Source organism: Brachionichthys hirsutus, chromosome 7 (genome assembly GCF_040956055.1).
Source record: "Brachionichthys hirsutus isolate HB-005 chromosome 7, CSIRO-AGI_Bhir_v1, whole genome shotgun sequence".
Taxonomy (NCBI): Eukaryota; Metazoa; Chordata; class Actinopteri; order Lophiiformes; family Brachionichthyidae; genus Brachionichthys; species Brachionichthys hirsutus.
The window spans coordinates 706,204-728,887 of record NC_090903.1 but is presented as its reverse complement, the minus strand read 5'-3'; the positions used below and the strand labels follow the sequence as shown (position 1 = coordinate 728,887).

At 49.6% G+C, this 22,684-nt stretch overlaps 1 protein-coding gene across 1 annotated transcript in view; it reads right to left on the bottom strand.

Moving 5' to 3' along the window:
* The window catches only part of LOC137895919 (inositol polyphosphate-5-phosphatase A-like), a 194,418-nt gene that overhangs the window by 98,822 nt on the left and 72,912 nt on the right, over nucleotides 1–22,684 (bottom strand). The window contains exon 5 of the mRNA XM_068741446.1: nucleotides 218–281. Coding sequence (XP_068597547.1) covers nucleotides 218–281 — 64 coding nt within the window. The remainder of the gene's footprint in view (nucleotides 1–217; nucleotides 282–22,684) is intronic.

Below are 22,684 nucleotides of genomic sequence, written 5' to 3'. Positions count from 1 at the left end.
CACATTACTGTGGGCAGGAAATCTCATGAATTAAATCCTAATATTAATAATAAGCGCTAGCCCCCCCCCCCCCCTTTACATTATCCTCGAAGCCAATCTTAGCTCTCTATTTCTGATGGAAGTGGGAATAGTGTGTAAATGGGTGTCTGTGATATGCAGGGGGGTTAGGGTGAATGAGGGGGGGGGGGGGGGGGGGCACTGGAGTAGAGCCACTCACCTGTGAAATCAAACTGCTGGATGCTTTTCATAGATTCATGGATAAAGTAGAAACTTCCAAGAGCCTGCAAGGGAAGAATAATTCCTCAGTATGGATGAAACGTTTCCTTTAAATATTCCACTTCCCCTCAGATCCATAAAATCAGCGCTAAATATTCCACTTCCCCTCAGATCCATGAAATCAGCGTTAAATATTCCACTTCCCCTCAGATCCATGAAATCAGCGCTAAATATTCCACTTCCCCTCAGATCCATGAAATCAGCGCTAAATATTCCACTTCCACTCAGATCCATGAAATCAGCGCTAAATATTCCACTTCCCCTCAGATCCATGAAATCAGCGCTAAATATTCCACTTCCACTCAGATCCATGAAATCAGCGCTAAATATTCCACTTCCCCTCAGATCCATGAAATCAGCGCTAAATATTCCACTTCCACTCAGATCCATGAAATCAGCGCTAAATATTCCACTTCCCCTCAGATCAGCGCTAAATATTCCACTTCCACTCAGATCCATGAAATCAGCGCTAAATATTCCACTTCCACTCAGATCCATGAAATCAGCGCTAAATATTCCACTTCCCCTCAGATCCATGAAATCAGCGTTAAATATTCCACTTCCCCTCAGATCCATGAAATCAGCGCTAAATATTCCACTTCCCCTCAGATCCATGAAATCAGCGCTAAATATTCCACTTCCACTCAGATCCATGAAATCAGCGCTAAATATTCCACTTCCCCTCAGATCCATGAAATCAGCGCTAAATATTCCACTTCCACTCAGATCCATGAAATCAGCGCTAAATATTCCACTTCCCCTCAGATCCATGAAATCAGCGCTAAATATTCCACTTCCACTCAGATCCATGAAATCAGCGCTAAATATTCCACTTCCCCTCAGATCCATGAAATCAGCGCTAAATATTCCACTTCCACTCAGATCCATGAAATCAGCGCTAAATATTCCACTTCCCCTCAGATCCATGAAATCAGCGCTAAATATTCCACTTCCCCTCAGATCCATGAAATCAGCGCTAAATATTCCACTTCCACTCAGATCCATGAAATCAGCGCTAAATATTCCACTTCCACTCAACAAGCAACAAGCAACAGTTTCTGATGCGTTTCCTGCAGTGAGGACGCTTGACTTGTCTTAAAGCATATTTAACAGACTTCCCAGAGCTCTGCCCGATGGGACGGACCGGACACGGCGCCACCCACTTCACAACAGGTGCGCCGTGCTTCCGGTGCTTTGCGCTCACAGCTCAGCCTTGTCGCGTGGTGGGTCGAGAATTTTTGCTTCCAAAGAACAGATCTGGATGGACTTCTGAATGAGCAAAGATAACCTTCAATAGGCTTAAAAGTCTCAATTTGTCCTTGAATAATAAGGAAACTTTCCCAGTCAGAGAGCAAGAAAATCTAAGTGGGACGGAGTCAGCGTGGAGCTGAGGGGGATTTGACGCGGTTCACAGTCCACTTCACTGGTCCTTACATGTAGGGCAACTGGAGGCAGCGCCCAATCCCTGTGTCTTTGAGACAGCAGACCTCTGGCTCAGGATAAGTCCACCCCCACAGCAACAGGCGCAGGGGGGGTGAGGCACGTTGTGTAAAAAACGAGCAGAATAAGTTAGCGCAGCGGGGGAATGACGTCGAGTTGTGATGTGGGAGATAACGGCCCTAAAGTTCCTCCGGTGCACTACAGAAAAAAGGAACGATGAGGTGGATCGGAGGAGGCGACACAGGAGACAGAGGTTTGGAGGAGGCGACACAGGAGACAGGGGTTTGGAGGAAGCGACACAGGAGACAGGGGTTTGGAGGAGGCGACGCAGGAGACAAGGGTTTGGAGGAGGCGACACAGAAGACAGGGGTTTGGAGGAGGCGACACAGGAGACAGGGGTTTGGAGGAGGGCGACACAGGAGACAAGGGTTTGGAAGAGGCGACGCAGGAGACAGGGGTTTGGAGGAGGCGACACAGGAGACAGGGGTTTGGAGGAGGCGACACAGGAGACAGGGGTTTGGAGGAGGGCGACACAGGAGACAGGGGTTTGGAGGAAGGCAACCCAGGAGACAGGGGTTTGGAGGAGGGCGACACAGGAGACAGGGGTTTGGAGGAGGCGACACAGGAGACAGGGGTTTGGAGGAGGGCGACACAGGAGACAAGGGTTTGGAGGAGGTGACACAGGAGACAGGGGTTTGGAGGAGGCGACACAGGAGACAAGGGTTTGGAGGAGGTGACACAGGAGACAGGGGTTTGGAGGAGGGCGACACAGGAGACAAGGGTTTGGAGGAGGTGACACAGGAGACAGGGGTTTGGAGGAGGCGACACAGGAGACAAGGGTTTGGAGGAGGTGACACAGGAGACAGGGGTTTGGAGGAGGGCGACACAGGAGACAGGGGTTTGGAGGAGGTGACACAGGAGACAGGGGTTTGGAGGAGGCGACACAGGAGACAAGGGTTTGGAGGAGGTGACACAGGAGACAGGGGTTTGGAGGAGGGCAACACAGGAGACAGAGGTTTGGAGGAGGGCGACACAGGAGACAAGGGTTTGGAGGAGGGCGACACAGGAGACAGGAGTTTGGAGGAGGCGACACAGGAAACAAGGGTTTGGAGGAGGTGACACAGGAGACAGGGGTTTGGAGGAGGGTGACACAGGAGACAGGGGTTTGGAGGAGGGCGACACAGGAGACAAGGGTTTGGAGGAGGTGACACAGGAGACAGGGGTTTGGAGGAGGGCGACACAGGAGACAGGGATTTGGAGGAGGGCAACCCAGGAGACAGGGGTTTGGAGGGGGCGACACAGGAGACAGGGGTTTGGAGGAGGTGACAGGAGACAGGGGTTTGGAGGAGGCGACACAGGAGACAGGGGTTTGGAGGAGGCGACACAGGAGACAGGGGTTTGGAGGAGGCGACACAGGAGACAGGGGTTTGGAGGAGGGCGACACAGGAGACAAGGGTTTGGAAGAGGCGACGCAGGAGACAGGGGTTTGGAGGAGGCGACACAGGAGACAGGGGTTTGGAGGAGGTGACACAGGAGACAGGGGTTTGGAGGAGGGCGACACAGGAGACAGGGGTTTGGAGGAAGGCAACCCAGGAGACAGGGGTTTGGAGGAGGGCGACACAGGAGACAGGGGTTTGGAGGAGGCAACACAGGAGACAGGGGTTTGGAGGAGGGCGACACAGGAGACAAGGGTTTGGAGGAGGGCGACACAGGAGACAAGGGTTTGGAGGAGGGCGACACAGGAGACAAGGGTTTGGAGGAGGTGACACAGGAGACAGGGGTTTGGAGGAGGCGACACAGGAGACAAGGGTTTGGAGGAGGTGACACAGGAGACAGGGGTTTGGAGGAGGGCGACACAGGAGACAGGGGTTTGGAGGAGGTGACACAGGAGACAGGGGTTTGGAGGAGGCGACACAGGAGACAAGGGTTTGGAGGAGGTGACACAGGAGACAGGGGTTTGGAGGAGGGCAACACAGGAGACAGAGGTTTGGAGGAGGGCGACACAGGAGACAGGGGTTTGGAGGAGGGCGACACAGGAGACAGGAGTTTGGAGGAGGCGACACAGGAAACAAGGGTTTGGAGGAGGTGACACAGGAGACAGGGGTTTGGAGGAGGGTGACACAGGAGACAGGGGTTTGGAGGAGGGCGACACAGGAGACAAGGGTTTGGAGGAGGTGACACAGGAGACAGGGGTTTGGAGGAGGGCGACACAGGAGACAGGGATTTGGAGGAGGGCAACCCAGGAGACAGGGGTTTGGAGGGGGCGACACAGGAGACAGGGGTTTGGAGGAGGTGACAGGAGACAGGGGTTTGGAGGAGGCGACACAGGAGACAGGGGTTTGGAGGAGGCGACACAGGAGACAGGGGTTTGGAGGAGGCGACACAGGAGACAGGGGTTTGGAGGAGGGCAACCCAGGAGACAGGGGTTTGGAGGAGGTGACAGGAGACCGGGGTTTGGAGGAGGCGACACAGGAGACAGGGGTTTGGAGGAGGCGACACAGGAGACAGGGGTTTGCAGAAGGGCGACACAGGAGACAGGGGTTTGGAGGGGGTGACACAGGAGACAAGGGTTTGGAGGAGGTGACACAGGAGACAGGGGTTTGGGCATGAAGACAAATTCAGCGTGGAGGCCTCCTGTGCCTCACCCTGTGCCTCGCCCTGTTGCGCTGGCTCCAGCTGCCTCTCTAGCGCTCTCTGCATTATTTATGAGCGCCGGCACATCTTGAGATTAAACATTTGCAGATTTGTCAAACGCACCAACGGGAGGTCCTGCCCATTTCCTTGACATGAAGTTCAGCCAATGGAAAATACTGTCACACATTTAATTGATGAGAACAGCGGCTGGTGACCCCCCCCCCCCCACACACACACACACACTCATTCTGCTACAGCAGAGGACAGAATGAAGACAGGAGGGAGGTAGGGGGTAGCATTGGACAAAGACAGGACTCAAGGTCACAGCTCCCCGTGTCTGGATGACGCTTCCAGGAAGGCGTCCCGCCGTTATTTGTGTTTATGTTGTCTTTCTCCTTAACCCACCGCTGACGTAAAGATGGGCTGAGGGACAGAAGTACTTAATAAACTTTCTGCAGCCGCTTGTGTATATATTTCATGGGGTTTACGTAAAAAAAATGACACAAAAACAAACAAACAAACATGGGCGATCGGAATCATGGCGAAAAATACAATAATTTCTTTAAGGAATTAAAATGCAGCATATCTGATGAACAACTGCTGATACCAACTTAGATTCATTAGTTTGGAGATCCTGAGTGTGAATAAACACAATTGGAATTATTTTTGGTTTAAATAAATGATTTACTGACCCCCCCAGCCCTAAAGATTTCACCTTGGGATTGGGGAAATTACCTTTGACAAAATAAATGATGAATGGCTTGATTAGAAAAACGATGTGCGAAGACGTCCGAGCGTCTTCATCACCTCCGTCGGATCTAGTGTGAATGCGTACTAATACTGCAGGTATTATAATAGGGAGACAAACAGTAACAGTACACGTGGTACTGAAAGCTGCCTGTGTCAGTAAATACCCGGCGCCACAACGCTGACAGGGTGAGAGTATTTCCTTCATCCGAAGGGCCGCTCTAAACGCTCTCCGTTTAACTTGAGCTACCGACAGAAGTCCCGTCTCCGCAGCGGGGGTTAGGGTCAATGCCCGCATGCAACCAATGGAATTAGTGCCATGAAACAAACCAGCAAGGTGAAACAGGAAGTGGCTCTCCATGAAATCAGCGAATGCTGCTGGATCAATATTTATCCAGAACCTTGTCCTCGGGTCGCGCTCCGCTGCGCTGCCTCCTCGCTGCAGTCTTCATCAAGGAGCTATTATATAAGCAGGTTGCAATTAATCCATTTGTCTCCTTCCATGACAGCCTCAAAATGTTCATGGGGGGGTGGGGGGGGGCTGCGCTGACAGGCCCTGCTTATCTATTGCTAGGAGCTTCACAATGGCTCGTATGTTTGTCACGTCCTGCTGTACTGATTAGCTGCCAGATTCACTTGAAATAATTAAACGTATATTTTACATATTTATAAACCCCCCTGCCAGAGCGCCCACTTAATGTCCCATTAGTGGAGCGCAATCCATTAGCTGCACCGGGGTGACTGTGGGGGGGGCGAGGGGAAATGAGGAGTCGCCATGATTGGAGACAGAAAGACAATAAAAGAACTCGTTTCATGACTCGCTGTGGCAACGCCATCCGTTATCACGGCTCCCGCTGGCGACGCCGCACGCCGCCAATCGGCTCGGGGTGTGTGTGCGTGTGTGTGTGTGTGGAGTTACATATCCAAGATGCTAGCAGGCGTGCTCTGAAGTCCCAGTAGACTGGCTGATGGACAATAGAGACGTAAACGCTGCATACTTTGCTCCTCTGAATGCTTTATCAATACAGACGGCTGCAGAAACGAGTTCCGGCACGAGGAGGAGTCGGAATTCTGTGACCTCTGAATAGATTTTCTCAGTTTAATGTGAAAAATGAGCCATAAAGCAAACATCGAACTCATAATTTTCCTTCAAGGTCTCACCTCCAATCTGTGTTAAGGGAGCGCCGCTCGTCCCAGGAGAGCTGACGCGTACACACTCCGGCGTTCCCACCGTGGCAGTACAACGCCGCCGGGTAATGTCCTGCTGTCCTGCCGGGCAGCGGCAAAGTGCTTCCTTATGGCTTTGGAGAGAATGTTAATAGGACTATAGATAATCCTATCATGAAGCACTTTAGCAGGACGAGCGGACTCAAAAGTTGTTAACAGCAGCTGAAAATGACCGTCTCCATTACCGCCGCCATGGAGGTTAGAGTTTTGTTTGTTTGTTTCTTTTGTTTGTCTGTCTGTCAGGAGGATTGCAGAAAAACTGCTGGATGGATCTGTCTTAAATCTCATAAAGGTTTGAGAGCGATCCAGATACCCATCTGGATACAAAAAAAAAGAAGAAGAAAAATCTGGAAGTTGAATTCTCTTTTTGAAATAAAAAGCCGCCATAAATCTGGGCACAAAGTGAGGTGCAAGGGACACCCAGGTAATCTGGAGTAATCTGTATCTGAAGCAGATAATCGTTAATCAGCTCGTATCACCTGATCACTAAGAGCTACAGCTGGAGCTCTAAGAAACAGAAGCAGCAGCCATTTCCAGTGAAGAACAAATGTTTGACCTCAAGATCAATAATTCGGTTCGTAAACGCAGCATGGTGCACACGTTCTAGTGCGTAAACGCCGCATGGTGCACACGTTCTAGTGCGTAAACGCAGCGTGCACACGTTCTAGTGCGTAAACGCCGCATGGTGCACACGTTCTAGTGCGTAAACGCAGCATGGTGCACACGTTCTAGTGCGTAAACGCAGCATGGTGCACACGTTCTAGTGCGTAAACGCCGCATGGTGCACACGTTCTAGTGCGTAAACGCAGCATGGTGCACACGTTCTAGTGCGTAAACGCAGCATGGTGCACACGTTCTAGTGCGTAAACGCAGCATGGTGCACACGTTCTAGTGCGTAAACGCAGCATGGTGCACACGTTCTAGTGCGTAAACGCAGCATGGTGCACACGTTCTGGTGCGTAAACGCCGCATGGTGCACACGTTCTAGTGCGTAAACGCAGCATGGTGCACACGTTCTAGTGCGTAAACGCAGCATGGTGCACACGTTCTAGTGCGTAAACGCCGCATGGTGCACACGTTCTAGTGCGTAAACGCAGCATGGTGCACACGTTCTAGTGCGTAAACGCAGCATGGTGCACACGTTCTAGTGCGTAAACGCCGCATGGTGCACACGTTCTAGTGCGTAAACGCAGCATGGTGCACACGTTCTAGTGCGTAAACGCAGCATGGTGCACACGTTCTAGTGCGTAAACGCCGCATGGTGCACACGTTCTAGTGCGTAAACGCAGCATGGTGCACACGTTCTAGTGCGTAAACGCTGCATGGTGCACACGTTCTAGTGCGTAAACGCCGCATGGTGCACACGTTCTAGTGCGTAAACGCTGCATGGTGCACACGTTCTAGTGCGTAAACGCCGCATGGTGCACACGTTCTAGTACGTAAACGCCGCATGGTGCACACGTTCTAGTGCGTAAACGCCGCATGGTGCACACGTTCTAGTGCGTAAACGCAGCATGGTGCACACGTTCTAGTGCGTAAACGCAGCATGGTGCACACGTTCTAGTGCGTAAACGCCGCATGGTGCACACGTTCTAGTGCGTAAACGCCGCATGGTGCACACGTTCTAGTGCGTAAACGCAGCATGGTGCACACGTTCTAGTGCGTAAACCCAGCATGGTGCACACGTTCTAGTGCGTAAACGCAGCATGGTGCACACGTTCTAGTGCGTAAACGCCGCATGGTGCACACGTTCTAGTGCGTAAAAGCAGCATGGTGCACACGTTCTAGTGCGTAAACGCAGCATGGTGCACACGTTCTAGTGCGTAAACGCAGCATGGTGCACACGTTCTAGTGCGTAAACGCAGCATGGTGCACACGTTCTAGTGCGTAAACGCAGCATGGTGCACACGTTCTAGTATGTAAATGCAGCATGGTGCACACATCTTTGTACGTAAATGTTCCTTTGTGCACAAGTTCTAGTACGTAAACGGAGCATGGTGCACACGTTCTAGTGCGTAAACCCAGCATGGTGCACACGTTCTAGTGCGTAAACGCAGCATGGTGCACACGTTCTAGTGCGTAAACGCCGCATGGTGCACACGTTCTAGTGCGTAAAAGCAGCATGGTGCACACGTTCTAGTGCGTAAACGCAGCATGGTGCACACGTTCTAGTGCGTAAACGCAGCATGGTGCACACGTTCTAGTGCGTAAACGCAGCATGGTGCACACGTTCTAGTGCGTAAACGCAGCATGGTGCACACGTTCTAGTATGTAAATGCAGCATGGTGCACACATCTTTGTACGTAAATGTTCCTTTGTGCACAAGTTCTAGTACGTAAACGGAGCATGGTGCACACGTTCTAGTATGTAAACGCAGCATGGTGCACACGTTCTAGTGCGTAAATGCTGCATGGTGCACACGTTCTAGTACGTAAATGCAGCATGGTGCACACGTTCTAGTACGTAAACGCAGCAATGTGCACACGTTCTAGTGCGTAAATGCTGCATGGTGCACACGTTCTAGTGCGTAAATGCTGCATGGTGCACACGTTCTAGTACGTAAATGCAGCATGGTGCACACGTTCTCGTACGTAAACGGCGCATGGTGCATACGTTCTAGTACGTAAATGCTGCATGGTGCACACGTTCTAGTATGTAAATGCTGCATGGTACACACGTTCTACTACATAAATGCTGCATGGTGCACACGTTCTAGTACGTAAACGCAGCAATGTGCACACGTTCTAGTATGTAAATGCTGCATAGTGCACACGTTCTAGTACGTAAATGCTGCATAGTGCACACGTTCTAGTACGTAAACGCAGCATGGTGCACACGTTCTTGTACGTAAACGCCGCATGGTGCACACATTCTAGTACGTAAACGCAGCATGGTACACACGTTCTAGTACGTAAACGCAGCATGGTGCACACGTTCTTGTACGTAAACGCCGCATGGTGCACACATTCTAGTACGTAAACGCAGCATGGTACACACGTTCTAGTACGTAAATGCTGCATGGTGCCCACGTTGTTCCACGCACTGCTGTAATTACAGTGTGAAGAATACATGCAAATGGCAAGAAAACTATTGCCATATTTACTTTCGCCCTGCAGGTTTTTTCTGCTGCATTGTCCTAAAAATGTCCCAGAGCAGACGTAATTTTAAGACTAACTGCGCCATGCGTGCACACGTTGGGCGTAGCGAGGGCCGGGCCGTGTCGCAGAGGGCAGATGGAGCCTTGGCAATGCCCTGGCGAGGATCACGTCAATATGTGGGAAGTGGGGCTAAAGAGCCCGCCCACCTGAGCGTCGCTGTGCAAATCACCAACAACGCACAAACAGCCTGTTTGTCATCCCCGGAAAGCAAAGCGTCCTGATCCCACATGTGAGCAGCATCAATAGACCTACTTCTGGAGATGCCTTGGCGTCCACCCCTCCAGAGTCCACCGGCAGGCCTGGACTGCCACACATGTTTGCCAAAGCCCCCCTCCCAGAGCCATGGATAGAGGATTCGCCGCATCGAGCCAGAGTGTCTATTATTCATCAGACTGATGCAGACACAGACAAAACTCTCATTAAAACTTCCTCTGTCACTTCTTGTGACTTGGAAGCGGCCCGAGTGTCGGAGCCATCCGTCAGGTCCTGAAGGGTTCCTTGTCTCCGTGGGGTGTTTATGTGTGCTGGAGAGGCAAAGGTGAGGGGCAGAACGAGGGAACGGACCTGGTCATGGATGTGTAATAAAGAAACACACATTTGCTCCTTCATATTTCATTCAGATTTAAGGATCCGACTGCTCTACTAAACGCTCTGCAACCGTCACCGTGATGGAGCCACTGCAACACATCGCTGTCAACTCACGGCAGGATTTCAACATTATTTGACCGTTATTTATAAAAACAGTAACCCACTTTTAAAATAAACAAATGACTATAATAATGACAATGAGAGCAGATTACTGTATTTTTCATAAACTGTTAATTTTGTCATAGTGAAATACCATATTTTTACAGTGTACTAATGGCAACACCACTGCCAGTTGATTACTGTATTTTGAAGTCCAGAGCAGCTGCACCTCAGGTTGTGTTCTGATCTTGGGGTGGATCGTACTGATGAGGCCATTCGGGATTAATTATTGGATGTATATGATGCTAAAAGGTCGGATCATTGAGTAAACAAAAAACAACAAAGGAGAACACAATAAAGTAAACAATCGTCAGCAGACTAAAGAAGTGTTCTTTAGAATCGCTCAACGCTCGCTTTAGAATCGCTCCATGCTTGCTTTAGAATCGCTCCATGCTCGCTTTAGAATCACTTCATGCTCGCTTTAGCATTGCTCCATGCTCACTCTAGAATCGCTCTACGCTCGCTTTAGAATCGCTCCACACTCGCTTTAGAATCGCTCAATGCTTGCTTTAGAATCGCTCCACGCTCGTTTTAGGATCGCTTCATGCTTGCTTTAGAATCGCTCCATGAATCGCTCCATGCTTGCTTTAGAATCGCTCCATGCTCGCTTTAGAATCGCTGTAGTATCGCTCCATGCTCGCTGTAGTATCGCTCTACGCTCGCTTTAGAATCGCTCCACGCTTGCGTTAGAATCTCTCCATGCTCGCTTTAGCATCGCTCCACGCTCGCTTTAGTATCGCTCCATGATCGCTTTAGAATCGCTTCATGCTTGCTTTAGGATCGCTTAACGCTCGCTTTAGAATCGCTCCATGCTCGCTTTAGAATCGCTCCATGAATCCCTCCATGCTCGCTTTAGAATCAATCCACGCTCGCTTTAGAATCGCTTCATGCTTGCTTTAGGATCGCTCAACGCTCGCTTTAGAATCGCTCCATGCTCGCTTTAGAATCGCTCCATGAATCCCTCCACGCTCGCTTTAGAATCGCTTCATGCTTACCACCGCTTCTTAACTCACCACCTTAGCACAACACATTTGTAAATATACACATAGGGTACATGCACCTGGGGGGCCTGGTGCTGGGGGGCGTTCACCGAGCGTCCCTTTGCAACCCCCCCCCCCCCCCCATTTTAATGCACCACATGGGGTCACGTGGGTGCTAGGCGGGGAGCTAAGGGGGAGGGCGCAGGGCAGGAGTGCGCCGTTGCCCTCCTCCGCATCCCCCGTCTGGCCCCAGCTGCCCCAAATTTTAACGCACTACATACATGTGTATATAGCACCTGGGTGTCCACACATTCACGGTGTTGGGAGGGTTCCCCAGTCTGGGATCTGGGGAGCCATATAGACAGGGTATGGGGGGGGGTTCACAATTTATTTATTTTTGGCCTTGGCGCGGCATGTGGGGCCTAAGCAGGCTGGGCTTGGGGTGGGACGGTGGTCCGGCCTCCTGCTCCCTACTCTCCATCCCAGGGAATAATACTCTCCCCCAAATGGCTGTATAGGGTCGGATAGGGCTGAAGCCCCTGCACTGTCTACTCCCGTTCCCCAGACGCTGGTTCGCTGGGTTGGGGGGGTTGCCCGAGCTCGGCGGTGGGTTGGGTGGTGGGGGGGTGTGCGGGGGGGGGGGCTGGGGGACTGGGGGTGTGTGTGGGATGGGTGGAGGGTGCTGGGAGGGGGGCGGGTGGTTGTGGGGGGCGTGGTGTTGGGTGCTGGTGGTACGCTGGGCCGGCCCGCTGTGCCGCTGCGCTGGCCTAGGTTTCGTCGGCTGTGTTGGTGTAGGTCGCCCCCGGGCCCTGGGCTGGTTCTTCTGCGTGTGGCTCTGGGGGGCCATGGTGGTCGTTCTTGGGTTGCTGTGGCTGCTTGGGGTGATCTGGGGGCTTATGTTGCCATTGTTGGGTCCGGGATGGCTGCCCCGTTCTTAGGTGGAGGTTTCATGCATGCCAGGTCCACCACTCCAGCACCAATCAAAACTCGATCTGAGAGTTAACTCCGCCCACAGATCTCTGAGTCAGTGGAGGTTGCTGGTTCAGTGTTTGTGGCTCTCACTATGCTCTCTCTCTTCTTCCTCAGATCTCCTGAGAACTTGGTGATCCAGACTTTCCTCTAGACGCTGATGTGAACCTGGTGTATTGGGACAACTCTTGGTGATGATTGGATGGAAGGGGTAGAATTAAGGGGCACAAATAAATCCATTGTACTCTCCTCAGAACACTGTGTATTTGTCACTTTGTGTTTGTCCATGTTGTGTGTTCACTGCGGTGTGCACAGCCCTCTACGGCGGTAAGCAGGTAATAAAACCAATAAAATATGAATAGGCTAGTCTGCCAAGAGGGCAGGTGACGGTCACAATCACTATCAGAATAAAAAGCATAGAACTCTAGCAGAGACTGACGTTGTGTACGTTGTTACTGTGGAGCACGAATGCAGACAAGGTAAAAAAGAAAAAAAAAAAAAAAAAAGAACCGCTCCACGCTCGCTTTAGAATCGGTCCACACTTGCTTTAGAATCGTTCCACGCTTGCTTTAGAATCGCTCCATGCTCCCTTTAGAATCGCTCCACGCTTGCTTTAGAATCGCTCCATGCTCCCTTTAGAATCGCTCCACGCTTGCGTTAGAATCTCTCCATGCTCGCTTTAGTATCGCTCCATGATCGCTTGAGTATCGCTCCACGCTCACTTTAGAATCGCTTCATGCTTGCTTTAGGATCGCTCCATGCTCCCTTTAGAATCGCTCCACGCTTGCTTTAGGATCGCTCCATGCTCCCTTTAGAATCGCTCCACGCTTGCTTTAGAATCGCTCCATGCTCCCTTTAGAATCGCTCCACGCTCGCGTTAGAATCGCTCCACGCTTGCGTTAGAATCTCTCCATGCTCGCTTTAGCATCGCTCCACGCTCGCTTTAGTATCGCTCCATGATCGCTTGAGTATCGCTCCACGCTCACTTTAGAATCGCTTCATGCTTGCTTTAGGATCGCTTAACGCTCGCTTTAGAATCGCTCCATGCTCGCTTTAGAATCAATCCACGCTCGCTTTAGAATCGCTCCACGCTCGCTTTAGAATCGCTCAACGCTCGCTTTAGAATCGCTCCACGCTCGCTTTAGAATCGCTCCATGCTCATTTTAGAATCGCTCCACGTTTGCTTTAGAATCGCTCCATGCTTGCTTTGGAATTGCTCCATGCTCGCTTTAGAATCGCTCCATGAATCCCTCCATGCTCGCTTTAGAATCGATCCACGCTCACTTTAGAATCGCTCCATGCTCGCTTTAGAATCGCTCCATGAATCGCTCCATGCTTGCTTTAGAATCGCTCCATGCTCGCTTTAGAATCGCTGTAGTATTGCTCCATGCTCGCTGTAGTATCGCTCTACGCTCGCTTTAGAATCTCTCAACGCTCGCTTTAGAATCGCTCCACGCTCGCTTTAGAATCGCTCCGCGCTCGCTTTAGAATCGCTTCACGCTCGCTTTAGAATTGCTCCGCGCTCGCTTTAGAATCGCTACACGCTCTCTTTAGAATCGCTCCACGCTCGCTTTAGAATCGCTCCACGCTTGCTTTAGAATCGCTCCGCGCTCGCTTTAGAATCGCTCCGCGCTCGCTTTAGAATCGCTCCACGCTCGCTTTAGAATCGCTCCACGCTCGCTTTAGAATCGCTCCACGCTCGCTTTAGAATCGCTCCGCGCTCGCTTTAGAATCGCTCCACGCTCGCTTTAGAATCGCTCCACGCTCGCTTTAGAATCGCTCCGCGCTCGCTTTAGAATCGCTCCGCGCTCGCTTTAGAATCGCTACACGCTCGCTTTAGAATCGCTCCGCGCTCGCTTCTCCAGCACCTGCAGTTTCGCTCTGGAGATTCCTTCTGTTTCCAGGCTTTCGTGTTATTCTTCTAAAATCACCGGGAATGCAGAACGACATGCACTTATGATTGATCTGAAAACCACTGATTTGATTTTGTTTTGAGAACAAATATTGTAGATAGGCCTAATCAAGGTATAATAGGCCCAACCCACAGCGGCGGCCGGCCTGCCAACAAGCCGAAGCCCCTCCCAAGGTTGGCTGCCGCTCCAGCAAACATCCTGCATTCATTCCATTTAGTCGACCCTCCAACATGCAATGGCTGAACTTAATTCAATTGCGTGTCCATTGTGTTCTTCCACTTACAAAGTTAGCGATATTGTGCCTGGGAATTAAAGAGCGTTTCATAAAGCGCAGCAGATGGGGGCTGGCAGGCACTCGATCAGTCGGGGGCTTCTCGACCTCCTAATCAGCGGTGAAACGGATACGTCCACCTGCCGGCTTCCTGCCCGGCAGCGCCGAACAAAGGACGAGACATTTGCACATCAGGCCTGGTCCGCTTCAGCATGATCCTGATGTAAACCCAGTTGAGATGACGCTGGTTCCTTTATAAACACAAGGTGTAATTTCACACCTGCAGAAGCAAAAAGGAACCAACGTGACGGGTTTCATGGCTGAATGTATCTTTAGCACTTTGAACGGAGGATGAGATTAAATGGGCCAGCAGGACAGGCGGTGCTGCCGTGAACCAGCCGTAAAAACGAACACCATGCTGCTCGGCTGACGGCGTGAAGGAACCGACGTCAGCTGGAGGCAGTGATGCTGCAGGTTAGCATCAGGTTAGCATCAAATGCTGCCCATCCAAGTCATCTGTGGCAAACAGTCTTAAATAGAAACAACTAAACCTGACCAGCATGAAACTATAAGAACAAAGCGAAATGATTCTATCGCATCATTCTGAGTCGTCAGAGAGACTCATCTTTAATTAACGATTAAACATTAAAGACTGAAATTACAACACTCACATGTTCCACATTGTAATTCCTTCTTGAATTTCCTTCCTCCGTCACAAGAAAATATGCTTTTACGAGTATTCTGTTGATGCTGGATGGCCGCTCGGACACGGCTACTTTATTTCCTTAACTATTCTGTCTGGGCTCGACTAAATCATCGGTTTAAGAGGGGATGTGAAGATGATGAATATTTGCCTTGTTAGATTGCTCCGAAACAGGAAACATCAACGTTTGAACGATGGAGCTACCCATTAGTAATTAAAGTGACGTGGCCTCGTCTCTATTGTCTCAGGCACGGCTCGGCTGCCAGATCCATAATTCAATTGCTTCAGATGCTGGGAGATAAAATGCCTTTAATATACTTATGCTCATTAATGTAAATCATGTTTGGCTATGGATGTCCAATAATCAAAAAGAATATTTCAACTTGTAATTCCCCATCAGCAAAAGTATTCCCATTAGGGGAGGGGGCCAATGCAAATGACAGCTCATTGATTTTGCCCTTCTTTTCTTTTCATCTCTGGCTGCTGACGTCGTCGTGGACCGTTCATCGATCGGCATCGCTGCGTGATCGAATATGATCATATTCATGGCTCCCCGATTTCATTTGTATCGCAGCCATTCTGAAAAAAGGAGAACCGAATCGCTGTGGTTGAATGAAGACGTTTTTTAACTTCCACATTTTTAGCAAAGACTAGTTGCAAACACATTAACGTGATTGATCAGGGACGTAAGGAGCGTTTGATGCTACTTCATCAGACCTGAGTCCACTCGACTCTGCGGCAGCTTCAGAGTCGGCTTTCGTCCGGAGGCAGCTCTGATTCTGGACATGCGGTCCTCCCTGTGACCTTGCATTGACCGGGTGGCATCCTTGGCTGCCCGATGGGATACAGGTCTTGCTATATCTTAGTGCCATTATTGAGAGGAAGCTCCTCCTCTGTCTGTCCCTTCCTCCTCCCCTATACAAACGCAACTCTTCCAAGCCTGAGCCATCCCAGCGTCATGATGGAGGCCCACGGTATCTGCTCGGGCCCAGGATGTTCCGCTGGAAATGGAGCCGAGGTCACCCCACGAGGGAGGAAGGTTTCATTTTGAGGTTGCCTTCAGAAGGATAATATTTCCCCAGATGTATGAAACAATAAGCTGCTCTTTGTCTGTGTTTTGTCTGGGTAGGAGCTGAGGCATTCTCTGAGCACAACAGTGATCGCAGGACCGTGAAGCTTTAGAAGCGTCTGCAGAAACACACTGAGCAGCTTGTCTTAGCCTGAGACGCCCGTCCGGTGACGCTTTGTGGCCCCCTTTGTCTTTATGTAAAAATCAATGCTTGCCAATCATGTGTTATGTAAAATTCCCACAGGCTTGATTCAAATGGTTGGATATCCGCCATGCTAGCTTAGTTATACTCCAGTGCATCGGCCCTAAGAGCGCATGGGCGCTGCATGAAAAGCAAATGTAAATGCAGCCTTAGCTTCTTACATAACCAGAAATTATGTCATGTTTTTTTCCCGTCCTCTTATTGTATGATTATAATAATAAATGTAAAAAAAAGAGCGAACAACGGAGGATTTTCCTGCGCAGATGTTTCTTTTAACCGATATAATCACAACGTCCAGACTTTCCCACCCGGCCTGTTGAAGGACAGCTTTAAGATGCCAGGGGCCAGAGTGGCAGCAACGTCAGGCCTCCTCCAACGGCCAGATCACACCCACGCAAATGTGGGAACAGAAAAAGGATTTGGAGGGGCCCATGCCCGTCTGGCTCCTGACACACCCACAGATGATGGGGGTTATATTTGTACAGCAAAAGGACACAAGTCAGTCGTGAATACACAATGTGCAGAGCATTTCTAACCTCTGAGCGCTCAGTGCTCTCAAGTATAGTGAATCAAATCATGGCACTCCTTACCAAAGTACCGGAGATCAATCAGTGCCAATATTTTTATCACTTATTTATTAGTTACAACCATTAGTTAGTTAGAACCATTAGTTGGGTGCTCATTTTCATATGTATAAATATATTTGAAAAGAAAAGGAGCTCCAACGCCGGTTAATATTTGGATGCCAGGTATTGTTAGCCTTAAAACCCAACGTATAACTGACTTTGGAATGGAAGATCGAGGGTTCGAATCCCGGTCAGGTACAGGAACAAAAGCCAGGTAGGCCCATAGGCAATTGGATCACGGCCGACCCTTCTCACCCTGGACACGGACTCTTTGACCCTCTCCCCTCAGGCAGGAGGCTACGGTCCATCCGGACCAGAACCTCCCGCCACAAGAACAGCTTCTTCCCCTCGGCTGTAAGACTCATGAACATTTTACTACCAGAAACTTGCAGTTCTGTTTGCACTGCGTGATTATGCTAGTTTACTGCTGCTAATACACATCTGTGTATCCACTCCTGATGCTGCTGTTCTGTGATGTGTCTGTACTTGTATGTTCTTTGTATTTAGTCATTACTGTTGGATGTAGCACGACTTCACTGAGAAACATTCCTAGTCTGAACCCTCATTGACAATAAACTGATTCTCATTCTCATTCTCATTCTGATTCTGGTTCTGATCTGGCGCTATATAAATAAAATTGAATTGAATTGAGCAGAAAATTGGTATGAAATCAAAGCAACGCTCTTTAGTGTGAGTCCAGCTTTATTCAGCAGTCTGAGAAAAAGCTCAGTTCCCGATGACCAAATAAGGTTCTGAAATTTGAACCTCCCCCTTCAAATTTAATCAGGCAGCTAAAACTAAGAGCAAAAAGCAGCACATCCAATCATATTATAGGGACCTTTATAATAAGTTGGTAATTCGCTACAGGACGGTGCACACATGGTACCATTGTGTGTTGAACTTGGGCAGAGAACCAACAGGGGCAGCCTTCTCTGCTCACATGGAATATGTTTGAGGAATGAAGCGTTAAATGAATTGCCATTTCATCAACGCTGTTTCTCTGCCAGTGAGATGCTGTCAAGTCAAGTATAGAACACGTATAATTTAACAAGGGCAACAATTACAGCAACCCCAGGAGTGAATGGAGTCACTATAGCATTGTGCATTTACTTTATCGATCAAAAGTGATACACATTGATGTATGTATGGGACAGCAGTGAGACAATGCGTCAAACGCTATTGGACACTCAAACAGGAAGCCTCATGAGGCAAACTCTGGAGATCCTGCTACTTCTTTATTTGCACGGCACCGTCACTCATCTGCTGAAGCCCGTCTTCATACGACCTCTTGACCTTTATAGTGACTACAATAATCTTACTAACAAAAATCAATTGGCCAAAGAGGAAGGCTTTCCTTATTACACCGGGCAGGACACACCCCCTGACTGGGAGAGAGAGAGAGAGAGAGAGAGAGGGAGAAATTCACACGGTAGGTGTAGTAAAAACTAAATATGGTGCATAGCTCATGTTCCGTCACAGTATCAGTCCGACTGGTCCTAATGGGATCCTGGCTGAGTCCGAGACCCGAGACTGATCACTACCGCTGTCTCCTGATGTTTATCCACCACCACCACCACCATGTCAGGCTGGTTGGACGTCACCAGTTTGTTCATGTGGATCTGGACGTCCCACAGGATCTTGGCTTGACTGTTCTCGACCCCCTTTGGAGGTGTCCTCCATCCTGACTCTGGGGTCTCCAGTCCGTACTCGGTACAGATGTTCCTGTACACTATGCTACCTGGTTGTGTCGTTCCATGCATGCCTTGCCTGCCAGCATCTTACCCCCTGCTGTGATGTGCTGCACTGTCTCAGGGGCTTCTTTGCACAGCCTGCACCTGAGGTCCTGTCTGGTGTGGTCCACCCCGGTCTCTATTGATCTTGTGTTTAGGGCCTGTTCTTGTCCTCCCATGATGAGTGCCTTAGTCCTGCCTTTCATTCCTGCCTTTTCCAGCCACTGGTAGGTTTTTCCCAGGTCGGCTACAGCTTCAGTTTGTCGGTGGTTCATGCCATGCAGGGGCTTGTCCTTCCATGATAGCTCCTCTGGCTCCTCCTCCTTACTGGGGTTCTGTTGCCTGAGACATTCACTTAGCAGGTCGTCACGGGGCCATTTTCTTGATGTACTCTTGGAGGGATGTAGTGTCCTCCTTGAAACCCGGTCCAGGAAAAAGTCAGCAGACAGACGAGACGAGACAGAGATTGCAGCAGACAAGCAGGTGGGAGCCGGAGCAGACAGAAACATGTCCTCTACAAAGTCCGGCAGAAGTAATACGATGACCCGCTCAACCAGCTGCACCACCACCGCCATTATTTGGCTTCGGCTGACCTCCTAACTGCCTGCTTATGGTTATTATTTACCTGTGGGATCCCCAGGTATTTGTAGCTGTCCTGCACATTTGTTATGTTGCCTCAGGTAGGTCAACCCCCTCGGTTGTGATCATTTGCCCACACTTATCTCGTCCGAATGACACTCTGATGTCATTGCTGTATATCCAAGTGAGGTGCATCAGGGAGTCGATGCCACGCTCATTCTTGGCATACTGCTTAATCTGATCCATGTAGAGGAGGTGGCTAATGGTCATTCTACTTCGGAACCGGTACCCGAAACCACTCTTGGTGATGATCTGGCTGAGGGGGTTTAGGTATATGCAGAACAGCAGGGGCTTACTGGGAATACTGCTTATCTGCTTGGTAGATTTTGATATTTTTAGTGTTCCAGAAGTGCTTGAAGGTGAGGAGTGATAGATTTCTTGACTTCTGTATTTACATCCTCCAGTGGGGATTGTGATGGTACTTTGTTACTTAGCCTTGGCAAGCAGGAAGTAGCGTTGTTCCTCCAGGTCTTCGTGATCTTCTCTCTCAGCTCAGCTGAGCTCCCTATCTGCTTTGTTCTTGGGGCTTGGTACCCAATCTCGATGTTTGGGGGTGATGATGAAACCACCCCCAACTTGACCTGGTATCCTGGCTAACCTTTGCCATAGCATGATTGTACTTTGTACACTCTCCAACTGCGATAACAACTTCTTCTTGTGGATATTGGAACACTGGGCTAGTAGTTGTTTCTTGCTCAGTGTTGATGTGGGGTTTCGAAGCAACCATTCTTCCCACATTGTCTCCATGTACCCCCCTTTTGCTTGGGTTGCTACCGTAGTAGCACTCCATCAACAGCCTGTTCTTCGACCTGCTCCACCTATGTCCTGTTCCAGTAGCCAACTTGTCCTCAGGGTGTCCCGGTTCCTGATTCAAACCTTGTTAACCCGGACGACTTTCAAGCCGATATAACTCTGTTTCAGTGCTTCCCTCATTCTGATGAGGCCGTGTAACGTGGCAAGGGGCTTGCCTCAGGGTCCACCTGGATGTTGTTACTGCCCTGACCCGAGTCGAACCCCAGAGCTTCTGTACCAAATTCAGTAGCATTACCTATAGTTATATATAGATATATATAACGTATAAACAAGACAAGATAAGATATTGCCTTTATTAGTCCCACAAGGGGAGATTCCGAACACACACACAGGTGGAGAAAGGTCAGTCCCGCTGAATGTGGTAGGCAAACAGCCAGTTGGGGTCTGGGGGCCTCAGGATGAATCACTGGAGAATTGGTGCATGGCAGTGAATGAATGAGCCACCATGGCTCCCCAAACCCCATTATTTCCCTCCTTTTCCAGTGAGGCCTGCAATTCATGTCTGCGCATACTGTCAGTTCATTAGGGGGGGTGGGGGGGGGGGGGGTGGCATTGCTCTTCTGGCTGTGGTAGGACGGGCCAGGCGGGCCCCCAGAGGACCTCGCCCTATTTAATTCCACATCAACTGCTCCACTGAGGGCCTTAATCTCTGCTTGTGTGATCAATACTATATCAGTGTAAATTAAAATGACAATTTTAAAGTAATTAAGCCTGTTAATGCCCAATTGAAATGTCATTATTTGCAGGAGAAGCAGGCCACTGGCTTTGCATACTGTGTGTGTGTTTGGGGGTTTAACTCACAACCCATGTCCACAGTGACAGGTAAAACACTTTAACTGACACAGCTACCAAACGGAGGTCTTAACAAAAGCAGATTAACTCTCCACCCATGCCAGCTCAGAGACTCAGGATAAGCCAATTGCTGGAATCTGATTTGTACAGCCAAACCCAATTACGGCCATATTAGATGAGAAGTGGGAGGGAGAGAAAGCGTGGCGAGGGGGGCAGCACAAGCAGGGGGGGTGCACGAAGAAACGCTACACAATAAAAATGCACTTAACTGCAGAATGAAGCTCAGTAGTCATTGTGCGATTCAATTAGCATCGTCTCCCTCCTCACTCGCTTTTGAAGGGCGAGTTAGAACCATTGTTGTAGTGGAATGAATTGGATCCAGAGTCTGTGTTGGGGGGTAACTGTGTGCACCGCCTCATGTGAAGCAAGGAAATGAAATGATCACATCGATGGCTGATAATGTGACATGCAGACTCCCAGACCAGACTCCCAGTTACACCCTGTCAAACCAGTAGGCAACCACGGCCATGACAGGAGCTGCTGCAGCCACGCCCAGCTGGGGCAGAACATCAAGAAGCACACTTGGAGTTTCTACTTTCTGCCTCTATCATTTTGCTCACTCATCTATAACATGGTAATAAAGAGGAATAAGGAAATCACTAAAACATTTATTTGATTGAAACAGAACAGGAAAGCACTCGAAGAGCACAGACCTCCCCCAAGCAGCTCGTTCCCCTCCTAACTGGATCTACACCGTCCACACGGTGATCTGGATCAGCACCAGAAGGTTCTAGATTGTTCTGGTATCTTTATACACCAACATGAAAAGTCAAAGTGAATCAGAGCTGATGTTTATTTTTAACTGATTCTTGAATCCATAAATGGGTTTAATGTTAAAACGTAATATTTGTTCCTGACCTCATTCTGGATCAGAACCAGAAGACGTGTTTCATGGTGGTTCAGATCGGACCCCTTCATGACTCTGATTCCTGGTGACTGAATTGAATTGAATGCAGATTTACTTCGGCCGAGGAGGTTCCATAATCGCCGGCGTTTGTCTGTTAGCAAGATAACTTTTCAGGAAATGTTGGGACTGTTACCAGGAACAGATGATTTTGGTGATGATCCAGAAGAGATCCTGATTTAAAACGTTCTTTAACATTGCAGTCAATGGAGGAACAAAATATGTTACCTCGGTTGAATATTGACCAATGTTTATGGAATTTGACACAGTCATGTAGGGGCGGGGGGGGGGGGGGGGGGGGGGGGGGTCTCTATCTCACCACCATGAAATTCATCCAGATCAGATCCAGAATTAGGTCAGGAACAAATATTACATTTTAACATTAAAATTCCTTTTATGGATCAGCTCTGATTCACTTTGACTTTTCATGTTGGTGTATAAAGACACCAGAACAATCTAGAACCTGGTGCTGATCCAGATCACCATGTGGACGGTGTAGATCCAGTTAGGAGGGGGAACGAGCTGCTTGGGGGAGGTCTGAGCTCTCTGAGTGCTTTTCTAGTCATTCAATTCATGCAGTTGTGAATGGATAGAAAGAGTCCTTGGTGAAAGAGCAGAGGCAACATGTTGGGACTCGCTTAGCAGGGGGGGGGGGCAGCGACTGGAGTATTGGTTTAAATCCAAGCGGTCCAATCCATCGTGCTGTCTGTTGCGTGGTGTTTGCAGAGCAGCCCTTATTAATGATCAGCTCATTGAGGGCCGGAGTGTGGCTGGTAGGTGGATG